This window comes from Eublepharis macularius, chromosome 5 (genome assembly GCF_028583425.1).
Source record: "Eublepharis macularius isolate TG4126 chromosome 5, MPM_Emac_v1.0, whole genome shotgun sequence".
NCBI lineage: Eukaryota > Metazoa > Chordata > Lepidosauria > Squamata > Eublepharidae > Eublepharis > Eublepharis macularius.
In genome coordinates this window covers 33,255,493-33,276,863 of record NC_072794.1, presented here as the reverse complement: position 1 = coordinate 33,276,863, position 21,371 = coordinate 33,255,493, and the positions used below count along the sequence as shown (strand labels likewise).

The window sequence follows — 21,371 nt, the reverse complement described above, 5'->3', positions numbered from 1 at the left end:
TGCTTCACAGAGCAACCCGAAGCAACCCAAATCACTTCGGGTTGCTCTGCTTCCGGTTTCCTGAATCGGCCCCAACACTGCCGGGGCCGATTCGGGAAGCACAGATCAACCCGAATCAGGGTTGATCTGTGTTTGCTTCGGGTTAAAGAAACCTGAAGCGCACATCCTTACTGGGAAGTCTCAGCAGTCCCTTAATACAATACCAAGGGCTGTTCATGGCTCAGCAGCTAAACAGAAGTCCCTTGCTTTTCAGTGTTTGTTTATGTTATTTATAGTTTGCCTTTCTTACTGAGACTCAAGGTGGATTACACAGTGTAAGACAGTAAGTTCAACAACTGGGACATTCTGTAAACAATAACCAGGTAATGCACTGCAGAAATTTGAAAGAGAAGCATAAAATTTGAATATAGGGCTGAAACACTGCTGAAACAAAACCTAAGGAATTTTATGTAACACATTAAATGACACAGAAACCATCATGTAGGAGCATACCTACATCAACAGACAGTACTCAGTTTTATAGTCTACAGTCCCTATTCCTTTACTAAAGCATTTCTCGGAACCATTTCCTTACAGCACAGTCCTATTGCCTGAATAAAAAAGCCCTCCTGAATAATTCAGTTCTGCATGCTTTGCAGAAAACCAAGAGAGTGGGAGATTTCCTGTCCTCTTCAGGCAAACAGGCAGGCATGTTACCTAAAATAAAACCAAAGAAACTGAGAACTGGATCTCATGGATCCATTCCACCAGTGGTGGCACTTTCCTCCACTGCAAGGAGTCTTCCACATATGGCAGGAACTCTCCTTGCACTGGAGGAAACTGCCATCACTAGCAGACCTGAACCACGGAATCCAAGCCTCTGCTATGAATCAGAATCTTGACTCTGTTCACAAGAGGTAACTGATATGAATCACCTTTTGAGTCAAGGGTCCCCATTCTGTGTCACATATAACAGTCAGAAGTGAGTTGTGGGTTCGCCTCAACTCCCAAACACATGACGCTTGATTCAGATCACAGCTCTGGTGTGTACAGAAAAGAGGCTTCAGCCTTCCCTTCCACTACAGTCTTGGGGGTGGGCAGTATTTGGACCACTGGGGAAATCCACTTGTACACTCATACAGGGGGAAGACTGAAGACCCTTCTTTGCATGCACCAGAGTCAACATCTAAATCAGGCATCTGGCACATGGGAACTGAGAAGAACCTACAACTCATGTCTAACTGTTGCACAGGACAGGGGTGGTGAGGACCTGGTATCCAACCTCGCATACTCCATAATGTGAAAAGATGCCCAAGGGCCACAGGGCAATCTAGGCAGATTTCCTCCAGTCTACCGATTTCACTGTAGGAAACCTGAGCAAGCAGAATATTCATGGGAAAATTCAAATAAGGTGTTCTAGAGATACTAGACACAGCATAAACAAAGGTATTTGTGGTGAATAGTAGTACTGAACTTCTGACCAACATGCAGTTGATCATGAGGAAATGCAGATGTTTTTAATTTACCTTTAATACACTTCCACCTGCAGTGATGCTGAGACCTGGCTTCTTCAACAAGGGCCGGCCATCCTTCAGCCAGTTCAGTGTAGGTGGTGGAATGGAGCTGCTCTGGCAATGGAGTTCTATCACTTCTCCCACGAGCATGGAGACATTCTGTTCATCTCCCATAATGTTTGGTGGAACTAAAGAAACAAATGTTATAAAATGTAATTCCATCTTGCTTAATTGTAACAAAGTCAGACTCTGCTTGGTGCTGGTAATAGAAGAATGAGCTATCACAGAATCAAAAAGTAGGAAAGAGCCATATAAACTCATTTTATCTGCCTCCCCTCCACTGGCAGATGTTAATCCACTCTCTTGTCACCTGTAACAATCTTTGTTCAAAGATCTGATTATCTGAACATATTGACAGTATCCATTAGATTTGGTAGCTAAGTGTTTGTAGACTTAGGGTATGTCACAAGTGAGTATCATCTTTTAATGCCAGGTGTGGCCCATGTTGGCAGGTCAGCACAACAGACACAAGCCAAACAACAGGAAGTATCCCTTTGATGTTGGTATCTCATTCCTGCATTTAACCCAATGAGGTGGGTTTGGTTTCAGTTCACCAATGGGGAGTTGATGTATAACAACCTAGTTAAGGATGTCCTAGCATATTCATTGATGAACTGAGATTTCAACCTTGGGCTGCACTGGTTTTTATCTTAAAGCCACCTTTGTGTCACTTACTGCCTCTTAGTCTTCCAGTATAATTGGTCTCTGTTTTCAAGAACATATGAGCAGCTATGCTGTACTAGACAAGTGGCCCAACTAAACCAGCATCCCATTTCCAACAATGGGCAGCCTGATGTCCACAAGCCAACCAGAAAGCCCACAAGTAGGCAACATCACTCAGCTACTGACTACTTCCCAGCATCTGATAATCTAAGTCTGAACCCAGAAGTCTCATTCAAAGATCATGTCTGCCAGTGACAGACTTATCCTCCATAAATATGTTCCCTCCTTTTAAACCCACTTTTAAAATCCATCTAAGCCAGTGGCTGCCACATCTCTGTGATTACAATTCAGGAACTCCAGAACAGCTTCCTACTGTCTGTATTGTATCTATTGCCAACCAGTTTTGTAAGGTGTCCGTGGATTCTAGGGGAAAAGGAGAAACATTTCTTTCGAAACGCTTTCTCCGCACCTTGCACAATTTTGTAGGCCTTTGACACACCATTGTTCAGTCTTTATTTTTGTTTTTTTTTATAAGGCAGTATACCTATGCTTCCAGAATGATATGAGATCCAGACACACAAAGGATGTTCTCACACCACCCAAGTAACACATGAAGCAGGTTTCATTACAGGCTTCGGGACCTTCTTTGGTATCTACAGCAAACTATCATTTAGTCCAAAGTTCTACTTCCAAAACAGTTTCTTCAGCACTTAAGTTTCCCTTGTCACAGTATCCAGTGATTTCTCAGCATAAAGAACACTATCGTGGAATATCAGGTTTAATTTTTTTTTAAAGCTGCGTACACCTTTAACTGTGAACAATGCAGCAGGGTTAAACAAAACAGAGAAGATAGAAATGAGACCATGAGGCCAATCTCTGTCCACTGTATGTAGCATATCTCAGATATAAATGCTGTTAATTGGAAAACAGAACGTTAAAACAGAACCATTTTACAGCATGGATTGTATCAACAAAGCTATTCTTCAAAAAGCCATTAACATCGCCTTGCTTTTCTTAGCACAGGAAGCAGTAAGCAGGGCAGCTGATTGCATAGCTTGGAAATAATTTAGGGGAAAGTCTGGTTTCTGCGGATAAGAAACATTAACTGTTAGAAATGTCCGTGTTTATCTTACTCCCTTTGTTAGATTTTTCAAAGGCCAGGATTCTTGATGTCTGTTGTGGAACGGAATGGAACATTTGAGTCCAGCACTGCTAAAAGGTGATTTATTGGCAAATAGTTTACCTCAAATAGCTTTTCCTCTCTGTCAAATGAGTTGAACTGTATGCAAAGAAAACTAAAGTTTCAAAATCAGAAGTTAAGCTTATGTCCATTAGAATGAAAAGAAGACCTTTTTGGGAAACAAATCCAGATTGATAACCAGATTTGCAAGAATATATTTGGCAGGGGGCTGCAGTCAATCCTGACTTTCTGACTAAAGACATGGTTGCAAACATGCACTTCTCATGCTCACACATTATATTTTTATGTATATTCATAAAGTCTGAATGGTCTCAACTAAAGTGTATGTTATTTGGGGAGAGGTGTCTTATTAATTAATACGTTTTACTTACTAATTCTGTCTCACCAAGCATATAAATGTTTGCTTAGTTCTAAATGCTGCAGTTTATTGTAACTAAAGGCCAGCTTAGAAGTTACTCACCAACTATGGCAGTTGCCAAGATGCCAAGAGGAGATCACATTGTGATGTAATCTTTAAATGTCTTTTCTGTGTTCACTAGTTAAAGTACATGAAATGTCTGCATACCCATATGACACAGCTTAGGGACATCTTATGTTGGTTTATTGTGTAGGTAAGAGGAAACAGATGAGATGTTGAAACATTACTCCATACCACAAGGCTGTCAAACTCAAGTCCAACACCCCAGCAAATTTTCAAGAGCTACGCCCATAATTTCTTTTCACTGACAATGTCAATTCTAGTTCAGTGTAGTACCAAACCATCAATTCTACTTCAATTAAACAATATAAATATAAAAATTAGAAAAAAAAATTCTCACAGGCCTGACAAGCCACATACTCTAAAACATATACCCTGGATATGACAATAAAAAAGATGTGAATTTTAAAAAAAATTGATTTCGCCATGAATCCACAAACTATGCGGTTGGGAATACTACCAGAAAATGCAGACAAAAAATTACACTAACTATTTAGATATTTATTGACGGCAGCAAGGGTGGTATTTGGAACCAGATGGAAGGAAGAAAAATGCCCAACTAGGGAAATCTGGAGAGATAAGATGGCAGAATACGCAGCGATGGCAAAACTAACAAGCTATTTAAACAGAAGACCAATGAGAAAATTTGAAGAGAAATGGGGCAATTATTTTACTTACAAAGAATAAAATGCATAAGATGTCTTCGTTTTAGAAACCTGAATAAGATGGTATACTGATATATTGTAATAGATTGAACATAAGGTTAGGATCTGATAAGATGAGAATGGTTAAATATTAGTGATGAGATAGAATGCATGACGATATGGAAACTTTGGCATAATAGTTAAGTTAAATAGAAATGATCTGTATAGAAGCAGTAGACCATATTAAGATATAGCAGTAAGAATTGTAGATGGAGACCGCCTGTTTTGACCTTTAGTTGATCTAAAATTGAATACTATGTAGGAAAAAGATCGTATTTAGTTTGTGAAGATACACAGGAGTTGGAATAGGAGATGTAATATTGATAAACTCTGATTAAGATACGTTTTGTATACTCTGTATTTTATTATAACAACTCTTGTAGTGCAAAATCTTATTGTTCCTTTGACCCTATTATCCCCTCTTCTTTTTTCTGTACCCCTCTTTGTTCTGAAAAAAGAAAAAATAATAATAAAAGATGTGAATATATACATATTTGCCTTTCAGTGGGTTTTTTTTATGCTTCAAAAAGCCAAATGTCAACACAGGCATATGATCATTTTACCTAAGACAGACACACAGTACCCTGAATATGTTTCAGTACTGTGCGGAGCGTGGTAGGAGTTCCATAGTCCACAGTGGGAGACTCTATGACTTTATAAGGCCCCTGGGCCTTATGCTTAAAAGGCCTGCCCTAGTGTGTGTGTATATATGTGTGTGTGTGTGTGTGTGTGTGTGTGTGTGTGTGTGTGTGTGTGTGTGTATACACACACACACATATACACACACACATATACACACACATATATATATATATATTTTGCCCACTCTGGTATTGGATTTAGGAGTAACAATTCTGGAAGTCAAGTTGACTTTGAAACCGGCACAGTCTCTTTACAACTTTGCTCTATGCAGTCAGAATTGCAAGCATCCAGGAATTAACTATATTGTTTTCATCTTCTAACTTTCACTTCCTGGTTCCCACAGAGAAAAGACACTAACAGAGAAATTCTAACTCTGCTTAGAATTTCACTGTAAGAGTATATCTATAACATGCACTGTTATGACATACATCCAAATAATCCTGGGAATTGTAGTTTGGAGAAGGGACTGATAACTCTTTGTTAAAAGACCTACAGTTGCCAAGTTTCCCTGAGGACAGAAAATTATTATTAAACTAGTATATATTTGTAGATACGCTTTTTATCTAGATCCTTCTTTATTGTGATCCATTCAAACACCAGTGTTGGATATATTTTTCCTTGTTCACATTTAGAAAGCTGTAATGGACCCTCACCATGAACTCTGAGATCGATATCCCTTTGTTTCTCCCCTGCCGCATTTACAGCAACACATGTGTACCTTCCTGTGTCACTGATCTGAGCACTTGTCAGCACCAAGATGCGACCTCCAGAGAGAATCTAAAAGAGAAACAGAGTTGTTAACAAGTGACAGAATATCAAATAATTGGTAAGCATAATCACATACTAAGAAACTACAATACCTAATTTCTCATAGTTCATGCTTTTATCTACACAATAACCTATTGGTTAAAAATGACTTTTACTGTAGTACTAGTGAGCATTTATGAATCTAAAATTTGACAACAACTTTCCCAAAACAACTCATCTCCATGTCTGGCAAGTCTGTTAACTCTGCCATATCTTGACTTAACCCCCCAAAAACGGCAGCATGGATTAAATTCCCATTTGCTCCTCAGCTTCATGCCTTTAATGCGGCTTCTTGAGGAGCAATAACTTTAGAGCAACAAATGAAGGCATAGGGCATACACAGAATTCAGTCCTATAGCAAAAAAACTCCTGTAAGAAAACAGCTTTCACAGAAAAGCTATCTAGGACACTTTCATTGTGGGACCCAATGAAGTATCATGTCTGCCACAGAACCCAGCATTGGTTCCATTTGATAAACTAGTTTAAATAGTGCAGTACAAGCAAAAATTGACCTTCGCATCAAAGTACCTGGAGTCCATTTGAAACACTGGAAACGGGGCTACCATCTTTCAACCATGTCAGAATGGGAACAGGGATTCCACGAGCTTCACATTCCAATCTTACTGGATTATTAACCACAACAGTCACCATTTCATTGTTGCCAGAAATGGTAGGTGGAACTGAAAAGTTGAAGAAGTGAGAGAAAAAGTCATCAGAAGGAAAAAAAAATTCGGTTTCGTTTTCTCGGCCATCTCGGACGCTCCTCTCCGCAGGTCCGGGAGGAAGCACCCGAGCAGCCTGACCGGGCGGCTGATCTGCGAAGATTAGCCCCCAGGACTCCCAGTGAGGGAGGCAGGGTCCGGGACGAGGCGGGAAGAGCCCCCTGAAATTGATGCAGGGGGTAAATTGCCCGTTTGTTCCTATGGAGGCCGGCAGACATGCGCTCGAGTGCTGCCGGGCCATGGAAAACGGCAAAGAGCAGAACTAGGCGGAAGCCTGTAAGTAAGCGAATCCCTTCTGTTACTACAAGCGCACGCGAAGGAGTGGTGGGATCTGAAGCTAAGAAGGCTCGGGTTTCTTCCCCCTCGCTGAGTTTCAGAACTCGGTCGGCGGTCCCCCCCTCTAAAATGGCGGCGAAAAAGCAGAGTCCCGCTTTGGGCAAGTCAATCTCGGCTGCCCTGCAGGGGAAAGGAGAGTCGCTCGAGGACTTGGTGAAGAGGTTGGTTATCGAAGCCATAAAGCCCTTTGTTGACAAGCTGAATGAAACAGATCAAAGGGTGGGCTTAATTGAGAGCGAAGTGAAAACCATTAAGGAAGCAGCGGGGGGGGGGCAGAGAAGTCTGCTCGGGAAAATGCATCACTCGTGAGGGCAACGAACAAAGAGTTAAAGCTGGTGGAGAACCAGGTGATCGGGCTACAAGTGGAACGAACACAGACAATTTTGCGCCTCCAGAACGTGAAAGAGGAGGAAAATGAGGATTTAAGGGATCTGGCCTCGGAATTATTGGCGACACCCGCGAGGGCAACTAAAGAAGAGGTAAAAAGCGCCATTTTGGAAGTCCGTCGGGCTTCTTCAAAATATGCAACGAAGCGTCAGCTGCCTCGCGAGATCATCATCGATTTTTCATCTAAGAGGATCCGAGACACTATCCTATATAACTCATACAATGCGGATCTGGACTTTCTGGGTAATAAGGTTAAGATACTGAAGGACGTTCCATTCCTAGTTCGGAAAAGGAGATTTAAGTATAAAAGGGTTGCAGCTCTTCTGAGGGAACGTGGAATAAAGTATAAATGGCTATTTCCGGAAGGTATCTGGTTTAGTTACAAAGATCAAGCTTACAAGATAACATCAGAAGATCAACTAAGGGATTTTGAGGACAAAACCAAGAATTTCAGCAAGACACCAAGCAAGAAGAAAAGGATTTGAAGTCTGAAGGGGGGGAGGGAACGAGCACTGCGGTTGCAGCTGCTCAGAGAGAACTGCGTCCGAGGCCCAGGGGGGGGGAGGAAGACTTAATTTGGATTGTAATCTGTATTTTGCAAGGTCAACCACTCCATCAATATCTTACAAAGTTCTAATTTTTTAATAATGGCAGTATGAAGGGAAAGCATTATTTGTAGTGTAGTGTTGTTATATGTTGCTGTTTTTTTTTCTTTCCTTCCCCTGCCCCCCTTCTTTCCCTTTGTATTGTTAGTTAATGTAAGTAACAAAAAAATAAAAAAAAATTCAAAAAAAAGAAGGAAAAAAAATATAAAAATGGTGAAAAATGTTGTGCCCCTTTGTAAAAAGGTTCCCCCCTCACTTTGAAACTACTTATGGTTAGCATATGAGTTTTTTTCCTCTTCGAACAACAGATACTTAATATATTTGGCAAGTCAAATAGTGACAGAAATCTGTTGAGCTAATGTTTAAACTTGAGATGCATGAAATATAACTACACATCAGTGCCGTATAAAACTAAAATGTGCATCAAAACCTAGTCACATTTTAAATCTTTAATTTTTATTGTTGCTTCTTCATACTTGCTTGTGTAACCAGAGAGCTGAATCTTTTAAAAAAAATGTATTATGCCTGACAAACAAAGAAGGATATGCTTCACTCAGCATGTTGTTTGGAGAATAAATGTTTAAGATTGTCATTATGAAGTTGTCAAAAGGAGTAGGTGTATCCTCTCTGGCTGCATTAACTTATTAATTATATAATGTAGCTCAGAGACTAATTTACAGCAATGGAATGCTGTACATTTACAGGAATGCTGGAAGTTTTGTGGGGGTAGAGAAGTTCTACAAAGCTGCTAAACACTCATGTATGACCTTAAGAGAATATCTTGGGTTGGCTCACAATCACAACATTTATTCACAAGCCTACCAGAATCAGATTTCCAAGAAATGAAACTATGGTTTCTAACAAACAATGGCAGGTAGACCTAGTAAACATACTGGCCTGCTCCAAGTATAACAATGGTAATGTTCATTTTAACAGTAATTAGTTTTCCAAGTATTGTACAGCCAATATTGTAAATGACTATGCAAACATTTTGCAAAGATTTTATATGGATCTATAATCTAATTATTACAGCACTATTGGAAGCAATTCAACCACTGTTACTTCTTCAAATGCTCATCTGTGGGGGTTACAAACCTGAGTTGCAAACCCAGGTTGCCTCATTTCCTGCTGCAGAGAGACTTCCTACTCCGTTACTCATTGCTTGTGATGTGATGTCATTACACTGCCAGTGAGCCCACCCCCCCCATTGTGAAGCCCATATCATCAGCTCCCCCAGCACCTGGGTTTAAAGCTTAATAACTGAAGAGGGCATAATGCAGGTGGGGGAGGAGGAGATCTGTGCATGTTTTATCTGTGTATTTTTTTAAAAGTGTGCATTACTTTTATTAATGGGCTCTTATGTTTTTGTGTCATAGCAACAAGTTGTGGTTTTAGTTGCTTTAAGGAAGTAAGCTGGGATATAAATATTTTAAATAAATACTTTTAAATAAGTCTTAATAACTCTGAGTCATGGATAAGCCCTAATTTAAATGTCAGAACTTCAAAAATCTGAAGAATGTATTCGCAGGGGCATGCAGAGTACCTTTACCTCACCACACAGTAACAATACATACCTATCTAAAAAGAACGTCCAACTGGATATCAAAAAATGAACCCCAAATTCTCCAGTACATTGATATGCTGTTATAAATTTTAAAATGATATTGAATAACTGAAAACATTGAGATCTGTCCATTACCCTGGAGTGTGGCTGTTTGGTTAGAATTCAGTGTATCATAAGGTGAGAGAAAGGGAAGAAAGAAAGGCATATATATTTGATGCCATACTGCTTAAAGATTTATGTATGACCTTCAACATCTTACAAGGGAAGTATATTTTGTATTCTGTGTGGTCCCATAGCACAACACCAATAAACAAATGCTAACCATTTAAAAATTAAGAATTCACTAGCAAAATGTAAGCTAAAGATCCTCAGTACAATAGACTGAACAGAAGTCAGATAATATACTATTACTATGTTCCTCTCTCACCCTGCCATCCTCTCTCTTTCCTTTTGATTAACCTGAATTTTTCCCAAATGTTATTTTCAAGAATGAATTGTAAAAGATACATTTCCAAGTCTACATCATTATAACTCATCCAACTTGTGAACTTCTTGGTTACTGACTATGTAGCAGGTTGAAACTGTTATTATCATTAGTGAGTTTAGAGCTCCATGTTTGTAAAGAGCAAAAAGAGCTTGATCTACATTAGCTAATACCTGTGTTGTGAATGGAATACCAGTTCCGGCCCACTATAGATGGTAGGGTCCTCATGCGCAATTGAGCACCAGTTCAATTTATACTAAATAACAACAACAACTGCGCCTATATACCACTCTTCTAAACAGATTAGTGCCTCACCCAGAGCAGTGAACAAGTTAATGTTATTAACTGTATTACAACAATACAGCCGGGGAGCTGAGGCTGAGAGGAGTGGCTTACCCAAGGCCACCTACTGAGCTCATGGCAGTCATGGGATTCAAACCAGTAGAGTGCTCATTTGCAGCCGAATCACTTAACCACTGTGCCAAGAATATCAGATTTACTTAGGTTTTTCTGTTTCAAGTTGACTTACAATTTCCCCACACCCAGGGTACCCTAAGAACAGCTACTGTAAAATTTCTGGCTATAGGTCTATTTGATGTCATGGTACAGGGCAGGAAAATTATATGGATGAGCAAGAACAATTAGATTAGTATCCAAACCAATTGTGCAAAACATCCGTTCCTCTTTAATCAGGAACCAGTCTTAATGCAGCAAACCCTGAAAACTGAATACAAATTGCAGTTTCATGTGATATGCTGCAAACAATACACCTTTGTCACCCAGTCATCACTAGCAGATACTATGAATATACTTCCTAAGAAAAAAGGAAGGCAGGCAGAAAGAAACATAAAGATATAAAACAGTGAAAGTTATAAAATACGTTTCGTGTTCCTACATCAGCTGGCGTTAACGGTAAGAGCTCTTAATTTGAAAGGGTTGAAAATTAGTTGATCTGAAATAATAACAATAAAATAAATAAGCATCTCTTAGCCAAACTAGATATTGCAGCAGATTTGTGAAGAGATTTCCTATGATTGTTTTAAAAACTACATTGCAACAGTGCCTGTATATTGCCCCCCACTATGGGAAGATTGTCCATTAGGGTCACCAGAAAAAGTTTCAGTGGGCTGACGGCCTGGGGGACATCTCCCCTCACCAGTGCCATCCCAGCCCCAAACAAAGAGCGGCCTTTGTCTTGTTTGTAGTGATCCTCTTAGCTGCTGCTGTGTCAAGTCCTTTGGCCTCAGCTGTGGCAAGTCAACAGCCTTCACCCTGTGCAGAGCTGGCAAACTACTATGGTAGAGAGCAAGCTGGCTGCCCTGGTGGGCAAGCATCTGCTGCTACGAGTGAGCTGGCTGCTTGGGTCCTGCACAGGGTGCATGAGCTGCTGCTGCAATGCTAGCCAGTGTTTACTCCTTCCTCCCTCCATTGGAGGGTGGGTGGAGTGAATGGCGGGCCAAGGGCAGGGCCCTTTTCAGGGCCATTTTGCTTTCCTGTTCATCCCCGTCCCTCACAGAGCTCATATCGGCTGCAGGGCTGGTAGAGGTTGGAAAATGGGATGGGGAGGGGAAGAAGACTTATTCCCCCAGCACAATGGCTCCAATCTGAACCAAAGGTCACCACAGCTGCTATTTAGGTCTTTTAAGAATTACATACAGTTCTTCTGAGGTAATGACTAATCTGATCACCTAGCTTGCTGAAACAGCAATGCCGAAATCTATCTTCTAGAAACGACTATAACGCACACTTCTATCAAGCAAATACTACTGAATGAAATTCTTTCCCATTTTGAATTATGCCACCACTAGGAAAATGAGCTTTCTGTCCTTCTCCAAGCCTCCGTGGAAAACTATTTTAACAAGCACCTGAAAGATGTTACGTTCATGCAATAAAGCTTGAAAAGACCATTTGAAATAAAGATATTCCACCCCAAGCCTATCTTCTTATGATGCAGTATTTACCGTGAACCTGAAGGCTGTAGAATAGTTCAGCGAATCCTGCCGCGTTCACCACAGTGCATTTATAAATGCCTGTGTCGGAGATCTGGGCTCCTTCAATCTCCACTGTTTGCCCTCTGTTCAAGAAACTGATGCTGGCAGTGCTAGCGAGAGGTCGGCTATCTTTGTACCATGTGATAACTGCAAAGAAAAATAAGAGAATGAGACAAGAGTAGGAACTAATCATAGTTACTCTGTATAAATGTACAATATTGGAATGAAAAGAATAGTGAAATATCATTCGTAGCTGCCCTGATGGATTTCTATGTTATACAGCTGTTATACAGCCACACGGCACACAGACCATTAGAAAGCCTTTCGCTCCCTCACACACATCCTGCTCTAAGGGCCCAAATGGTTTTCTCAACCTACAAAGGCCCCTATGGAACCATTTGCCCTACTGGAGAAGTATACTGGCACTCATATGAGTACCCCAAAGGGGCAAATGGGCCATTCCCTGGGACTGTTGCATGTTGGGAAAAGGACAGCAGGAAACATTTAAACCCATCACCCCTTGCATTGCAGTCCCAAGGTTAATGGAGGCCTCACAGCCCACCACCCACTTTCACCTGTCAGGATCAGGTGCGGAGCAGGAGGCAATGCCCATTCCTCCCTTCACCCAGCGGGGAGCAGGTGGCAATGCCCACCCCCTTCACCCAGCTGGGATCAGACTCGGAGCAAGGCGGCAATGCCTGCACCCAGTAATACCCCCCAGTTCCTGGCATGTATCACACATGGAACAGGTAACAAAGCCCACCACCCCTTCACATGGCCAAGATCAGGAAGATCAGGCATGGAGCAGATGACAATGCCCATCCCCCTCCTTCACGAGTTGGAATCAGTGATGGAGGAGGAGCGAATGTCTGCCTGCCCGCCCTCCCCTTTCTAGAGCCCGTTGTATTTTTCCCCCGCAATGGGCTTTGTTGCTAATAAGACATACAGTGTTTGTCTCACTAAGCAAATAGCTCCTGGAGGGCAAATAAGACCAAGAAAATGTCACATGACAAAAGTTAAAAAAATGCCGTTTCACAGTCCAATCCAGGTAGTCTCTCCATGTTCTCTGAGACTGTTACTGAACTGGGAGAGGGGCATACAGAGAAGAAGCAATCACACATTTCCCAATGTTATGTATTGTTTTGGCCAGGAATGTCTCATTTTTGAGTCACAAACAAGATCACCAAGAGGAAACAAACTGCTCACTAGCATTCTTGTGACTCACTCATTACTTGGTCTCCTCAGTGGGCCATCTGGTTCATGGCCCCACACACTATGATGCTGTGGACTTTCATTCATGGGCCCGCCCAATACTACTTGTTGGTGTTGCCCTATTTCTTGAGGTAGTTTTAGGATACTTACCCAATTTTGGTGAAAAGTTCAGGGCACATTTCACAGAAATGTTCATCACTCACATGTTCATCACTCACAGCAGCAAGCAATGACTTGCACGTGTGAATGAGAGACAGAAAAAGAAACACCACAGACAAAAGCTTTCTTCTTATGTCAATGGAGTCAGTCCGCAAACTCAGCTGCAAGTCATCAAGTGCTGAGTAATCAAGTGGTGTACATACATATGTAAACCAGCTCCATGAAAATCTGTTTCTGCATTTACAGGGCAAGAAAAAATGGCGAGGAAGCAGGAGCCAGCTAAGGCAGTGCAGGCCCTCAAGGCAGACACAGTTTAGTCTCCAAGTTTATGACATGTTGTTTCTACCAAGGCATTCAAGAAAGCCACTTCTGAAAGCTACCAAATTCTTTTCCTCAGGCTCACTTCTGCAGCCTCTACATTTGATTTCTGGGTGTAAATTCTGGATATTGCACATAGTTAATCAACAAGACACAATCTGTAAATCAGTGAGTTCCATCTTTAGTCAATAAAAAGAACTCCTAGGGGAAAGTGGCTCTGGCACCGTATGCACAGTGGAGCCACACTTCACGTGATACATTTTTCTCACATTGCATACACTGCAACTTTCTTTTAGACATTGCAGTTCACTGGAGACTACTTCTCAATCTCCAATCTGTATAATAAAACTATTAGTTAAGGGCCATGTGAGGCTTTAATCCCAGCCAAAATTGCAACTTTCCCTTCTCCCACAGAAGGTGCAAATATTTTATCAAGCACGTGGAAGGTTCATGGATATTTTGTGCCATCACACAAAACTGTGGCAGAGGCTTCGCAGCAACAACCACCGGTGGATCATAACAAGTGTAAATGTGTATTGTAGCAGCTGTCCTACAGAGTTCAACCGAAGTATGCTCTGGTTGTCTGGTAAAGTTCTGCAGCACTCTTTCCATCACTCCACATTCATTTTTTAGTAATTATGAAAAATCATGTTTGTGAATGAGTATACCTGGCAAAGGATTTCCAGATGCTTTACACTCCAGCTGTATAGGATTGTTCACAACCACAGTCTCATTTATCATTTTCCCTGCATCCTTCAGACTCGGTGGCTCTAAAAAGAAGTAGAAAAGTACGGTCTCCTGATTGTTCAACTACATTGTGTACACGCTCTTTTCTGCACTTGGCCTGTGCGTTGCTCTCCTCACGATCTTGTCACAGAAACACTAGCTTTTCTTGGCAAGATAAGGCTGATGTGACTTTTTAAAAGAGCTTCTCACCACACACATGGAGGCAATATTGGGCTGGGGGAGCAGAAAGAATAGAAAGAAGACATATAGGGGTATGTAACCCCTGACCCATGTGCCAAACAATGGTACACCAGTCTATTTTGCATGGCACACCAGGCTGGTTCTTTGCACAAGTAAACAATGAGAGCCCTTGTGGTATTGGCAATATCACTGGAGCAGGTAGCATGGAAGAATATGATGGGCATGACTTATGCTCATCACCAATTCCTGGCCTTGTGCTGCTGCCACCTAGATCCAAGTCAAACCTCCAAGGTTCTGACAGAGTCACTGAGGCTTGGCTTTCTCCCAGTGTATTTGGGGCAAGTACAAGCCCTGGCCATTTCCATACAGCTTACCTTGTTCCGGAAAACAGTGAAATCTCGCACAAAATCTCGCGAGAAGATGCTGTTATCGTGCGAAATCTTGAGAGAAGATGCTGTTATCACGCAAGAAGATGCGATAACAGTGTCTTCTCGTGCAATTTTGCACAAGGTTTCACTGTTTTCCAGAACAAGGTAAGCCATGTGGAAACGGCCCTTGTCTCCCCCTCTCCTGCTTAGCCTCATCCATTCCATTTGATGGTACTCCAATATTTTCACAAGTAGATATAGGGGGTTTGGCCTTAGGGCCACAAAGATCACCTCCACTTGCTATATAATTTTTCCAAAATCAATTCCTATACATCAAAAGCTACTTATCACTGACTATTTCACCTCGGACAGGCCCAGAGATCCTCAAATCCCTTCTGGATCAACATCAAATCCATTATGAATATCTGGTAAATACACCAGTTCAAATTTAACCAATTCATAGAGTCCAGCAAAAAAATAAAGATTTTCAAAAGCATATTGGGAATTTAACTCAGGATTAAAGGATCCTTACCAAGATACTAGTTCTTTCTTAGAACAGGCCGTTGAGAAAAATCACGGAACTTCAACATTTTCATATTACAAGTCAAATTTGGGTCATGATTTAAATATTTTTGAAAGGGATTTTGCCTCCTATGCCAGAAATATTACCATGGTTGCATACATTTTACATGTAGCTATGTAGGATGAAATTTGACATGAACGTTTCCTGTCTAAGCAACTGATCTGACTTTCTGTGAGAAAATAAAACTAGTAGCCTCAGAGCAAAACCGCGGGAGAGAGGAGACGGATCTAATTCAGTCTGGTTTAACAGGGGAAAAAACTGTCCCCCAACACTGTATTCCCAACCTCACACAATCTCCTGGAGCTGCTTATTTGCCCTCCCCCAATGGGGGAATAATAGTTACAGGTCAAGAAAACGGTGTGGGAGGAAAGGGTTTAACCCCCAAATCAATTCAGTCTACTTCCCTGTAGTTGCTATTTATCAATTAAAAAAACAACATGGGTGATCCAGTCATGGATCTTCCAGTGTCTTTTCATTTCTTCAGTGAAGGCCATCAGAAACCTTTGGTAGGCAAGACATCACCATACCTGCACCCACCTGAGAGGTGTCTGTAGAGGTCTGCCCTCCTGCCCAGTAAGCTTCTCTTGCCACATCCCTGTGTCCAGGAAACATTACACCAAAACTAGATTTTCATATTCCCTGTTCTAATTCACACTGAGGTGATATGTCAAGGAGAAAGGTTCCATCTTTGCCCTCTTCTTGGCATACTAGTTTTCTATATAGAGGGAGTCGTTTTCCTGTGGTGGAGCAATGAATCATATGAGCCATCACCTACAGTCTGAAGTATTGTATAGTTCAAATACTGCCTTACCAGTTTATGAGAACTGGGCCTTTGCTACAGACTGGTCTTTGGAGAGATGATAACCATGAAAGGCTAAAGCTCTAAAGTGACTGGAGGTGCTAAAATTTTACAAACACTTGTAAAATAAGAAGAACTGAACACAGAAACTAGGAGGGAGGAAACTAGTATGATTAATAAGACACATTCAACCACTAGTTAGAAAACCATTACCGTATACATGCAGCCGGATGTGCTGCTGAGCTTCCCCTGCTGCATTTGTTGCTACACAGGTGTATCTGCCGGCATCTTCCGTCAGGGCTCTGGCAATCTGCAGAATGCGGCCCGAAGATTCCAGCTGCTCCAGAACAACAAAGGCAAGCCAAGGAACCAATGAAATGATCAGTTCTGCCAAAATCACGTATACACACACTCACACAATATCCATAAAGCCCCATGCTCCTTTCATGCGATGGCAATATTCGGGGGTAAGATGCTGCTGGTGCTGGTCTTATGCTAAACAATCCCAAAAAATTCACATCTAATATTCACAGTTACAATCCCTGTATCTGAAGAAGGGAGCTTTGACTCTTGAAAACTTATACCCTGAAAATCCTGCCAACCTTTAAGGTGCCATTGGGCTCAAATCCTACAGCTAACATTCCAGTTAACGATAAATTATGCCGAATGAATAAACATTATATTTCATTTTCATGCTTTGATCTAGATGGCTTAAAATTGAGGGGTTTTTTTGTACTTGGCTCTTTGTTTATTTATGCATGTAAAGTATTCATGCCCAATCTTTCCACTATATTTATAGGAACCAAGGGGCAGCTAACAAGATCTTTAAAAACCTAAATACATCATAACTAAAATAGATAAAACACGTCCAAAGATCAGAAAGCAGCACACACACACCACAATGAGATCAAATATTCATAAAAATACCAAGGAAAACAAGGAAAAACATAAACAGGTTTAAAGGACCCAAGTGGAATTTAGGTTTAAAGGAACCCTCAGGATTCTGCCGACCTTAAAGAGCTTGATTCCTTCTCACTGCTAGAAGGAGAGGTCCAGGCAGGCCTCCTGGAACTGTAAAGTTCGTAATATGTGTGAAACGTTTGAAAAGGCCAGTGTCTCACATGCCCAATACAGTGGCCAGCCTTGGTTTGGGAAATTCCTGGAGATTTTGGGGAGGAGCCTGGGGAAGGTAAGATTCAGCAGGGAGGGAGTTCAGAAGGGATGTGAAGCCACAGGATCCACACTTTGAAGCTGCCTTTTTCTCCAAGGAAACTGAATTCTAGAGATCAGTTGTAATTTCGAGAGAACTCCAGCCCCCATCTGAACGTTGGTAATCCTAATGCCCATCAATCTCAGTCAGCCTGAGCATTGGGCAAGGCCCCAGCAGAAGGTCTTAGATAAAGGGTAATTTCACAGTGATGGAGATATTACCTCAGATACCCTGGTCCTATGCACCTTTGTTATGGAGGAGATGCATGCATTTGGTTACCAGATACTGGGCCACCCTGGTCAGTACACTTCTTAGTGTAGAGCTTTTCCTCCTTCTGTCCTGATTTTCCTACAAGAAAGTCTGGAATTCTGGCTTTGGGGACAGATCTCTAAAACTCTGATCAAAAAGGTTTATATGAAACTGTATTAAGTATGCATTATTTTAAAAAATGTATCATTCAGGTTTGAAAAGAGGGGGGGGGGAGAACAGGAGACTAAATTCTAAAACCAGTAATCACATACTCCATTTTCCTGCATTCCATTCAAAAGCCTGTATACTTCTCCACCAATGAAATTCTTGCCTGATTCATTTGGACCAACAGGGCAAAAGCTGTTAATTTCTTGAACTGTTAATGATTTAAAGCTTGGTACTCACTCTTATATTTTCTCTAGCTGTGTTCACAGGACTACCATCTTTTAACCAGGTAATAGAAGGGGTAGGAATGCCATTCGCGATGCACTGCAGTTTTACCGGTTTGTGTATCACTACAGATCTCTCTGAAGGCCCAGCCGATTTGATTGCTGGAGGGACTGCAGAAATCAATAGAGAACTTTATGCAGTAGGTTCGAATTATAATATTGTACCAGATTATTTACTTCGGTGAACTGCTTCAGATTAGTTCTTGTGAGTTATCCAGCTACTATAGACCTGCATATTAAGTACAAACAAGTGAAGCAAACACCTTGGAATGATTACACTAAGGGCCAAGCTAAATGACATGCTGAATGCATGGCTGCCACTGAAAATTACAACCATGTGTTTAATTCTATCTTCTTTAATGACTAGGGAAATTTGTCCCTGTCTTGACATCATGGTGTTCTGAGTTTCCTTACCACAAGCAGCCAATGTTATGGAACAAGGGCAGAGAACCACAAAATACTATAGCATAGGTAAATTGATCTAAGTGCTCCACTGTGCTGTCTTTTAATGGCTTGCTTTGTTTTTATATTGATAATGTATGATTCTTATGATTTTGTAGCATTGTTTTTACTTGGAAACAGCCTTGAGAAGCAGCATATATATTTCCTAAATAAATAAAATCAAGTGTAGGAAAGAGAATTCAATTTTTGATAGCATTCACAAATTTAATATATATCTGACCATTACAGTTTCTTCTGATACTCCTTTCATAGAATGACAGCTACCGTTCACGATGCCAGTGTACGCACACGCACGCAGACAAATGACTGGAGCAACACCAGCATGGGATAAAGTCACATTGGCGACTTCTCCAATGTGGCATGAGGTTTTTGAAGGAGGAGTTGCACTGTTCTCTCTCACAAAATAAAACGGATTCTTAAAAACCTTTCTACACATTACGTACCATGCACAGTTACAACAAATTCTTTCCCATGATCTCCTGCCTTGTTTGTTGCTCTGCACTGATAATGGCCAGTGTCTGACACTTCTGCTCGTGAGATGAGCAGCTTACGTCCGTTGAGTAAGATCTTATATCCAACGCCACCTTCAATGGGCTGGCCATTTTTCATCCACCTGGAGAATAGAAATCAAATCTTTAAAAATGTACATGGGAGGATCAGAATGCCTCAGAGACTCAGAGGCTGGGGCTAAGGCCCTAATGGGCTCCTGGGACCTCGTGAGCTCTCTTTAGGAGTGTGTGATATTCACCAGCACACAGTACAAAGCCTTGGATTGGCCAGAGCTCATATAAATAATAGGAAGCCCTCTTCTTTCCTTTGCTTGGTCAACCAATTCATGCTTTTATCCCGTCTTTCCTCTAAGGAGATCAGAGAGGCATACATGGTTCTTCCTTCTTCCATTTTATACTCACAACAACACTGTGAGATAGGTTATGTGGAAAGAGAGAGACTGGCCCAGTAAGGTCTATGGCTAGAGGAGACTGAGGAAGGACAAACCTCCCTGGTCCCGAGTTCAACACTTTAGGCACTACACCACAGGGGCACTGCTACAAAGCAGCGCATTCTGCGTATTAAGACTTCGGAACCCAGCTCTTCCACTAAAGAATCCTGAGCGGGAGTGCACATACACATATTAGCAATTATTCCTTAATCAAATTACAGTCCTCAAATTGATTATTTATCTGTTGGATAAAGGACTAAGAAAAAATATAAGCAAGGAAAGGTAAGAACTGTGTTCTGAAAAAGTCAAAGTAGGGAGATAGAAAATCAAGAAGGCAGGAGAACAAATTGTTAGTGGACTCTAAGCCTTACCTATCAATATTCATTGGTATTTAGGTAAAGATCTTGACAAGCCTCCATAGACTCCTGCCTCACGATAAGAGAAACAATACTTTTGCTCAACGTATATACCTTTAGCTTTTATAAATACATACAAAGCTCTCTTTGCCTTGGCTAGGTTTCTCTACCATATTGGGGAAGGGGAAAAAATGAGCTCTCAAAGAAAAGAAATAAAACCCAATGTAGCATTTTAAAACTCCTACAGATATTTTTGAGGGGGGGGGGGGAGAGAACAAGAAAAAATAAGGGAAGGAATACACATAACACGGCAAATTCTGAGTATATTTGGAGTCCTGAGAGTCTAGCTGGGTCTATGATTCTCTTTCCTGAAGGAAATTCTTTTCTATCTAGCATATGTAAAATATGTAATTGGGTTATACTGTGTTAAGCGTATTTCATTCCCACAAAAGGAAAAGGACAGCATCATCTTGAGAAAAAAGGACACATGTAAGCTTCTACCGCATCTCTGTCTTTTTAGCCCATGGTCAAATGGCTCTGTATTTAAACATTTACTCCCAGCCCTGTCTCAGACCAATTCATTTTTAAATTGCCCTTCTGCTCCTTACGTGATTGCTGGCAAAGGTGTTCCTGTTGCTGGACAGTCCAACTCCAAAGGGCTGTGAAGAATCACGATATAGTCTGAAGATTCATTTCCTCCTTCCACACTGGGTGGCACTAGTCAGAAAGCCAAAACGAAGCACAATCAGTGCTTTGAATGCAGGAGGCCCCAGGTTCAGTCACTGACATCTCCAGTCATAAGGATCTGGTAGGAGATTACATGAATGACCTCCACCTTGTATCCTGGAAAGCTGCTGCCACTCAGCGTAAACTATACTGCTATTGACAGATCCATGTCCTGACTCAGGATAAGGCTGCTTCATTGTGTGGGAGAAAGACTGCCAGAATTCAAAACCAATATTTAAAGTAGTGTTTCATGCTTCTTCCCTCCCTGAGTGATGGAAAATTCAGGGACTTGAAAGTGTCTCCTTCACAGAGCTTCTTTAGATGGGAAGTGAGGTCACTGAAGACTTTTGGTACTAGGGATGTACAATTAAATGACTGAATGTTAAGGACTCATTTATCGTTTATGTAAACCTTTAAACAGTTTCCAAGCCTTGGAAAATGACAAAAGGTTTGCCTGTGCATTCCAGGATCGTCTG

At 41.3% G+C, this 21,371-nt stretch overlaps 1 protein-coding gene across 1 annotated transcript in view; it reads right to left on the bottom strand.

Moving 5' to 3' along the window:
• HMCN1 (hemicentin 1) overlaps nucleotides 1-21,371 on the bottom strand; it is a 278,171-nt gene that overhangs the window by 112,412 nt on the left and 144,388 nt on the right. Inside the window, exons 33-41 of the mRNA XM_054980206.1 lie at nucleotides 20,778-20,886; nucleotides 19,317-19,486; nucleotides 18,368-18,522; nucleotides 16,717-16,840; nucleotides 14,495-14,596; nucleotides 12,108-12,284; nucleotides 6,577-6,728; nucleotides 5,895-6,018; nucleotides 1,506-1,681 (exon numbers count right to left, since the gene is read on the bottom strand). Coding sequence (XP_054836181.1) covers nucleotides 1,506-1,681; nucleotides 5,895-6,018; nucleotides 6,577-6,728; nucleotides 12,108-12,284; nucleotides 14,495-14,596; nucleotides 16,717-16,840; nucleotides 18,368-18,522; nucleotides 19,317-19,486; nucleotides 20,778-20,886 — 1,289 coding nt within the window. The remainder of the gene's footprint in view (nucleotides 1-1,505; nucleotides 1,682-5,894; nucleotides 6,019-6,576; nucleotides 6,729-12,107; nucleotides 12,285-14,494; nucleotides 14,597-16,716; nucleotides 16,841-18,367; nucleotides 18,523-19,316; nucleotides 19,487-20,777; nucleotides 20,887-21,371) is intronic.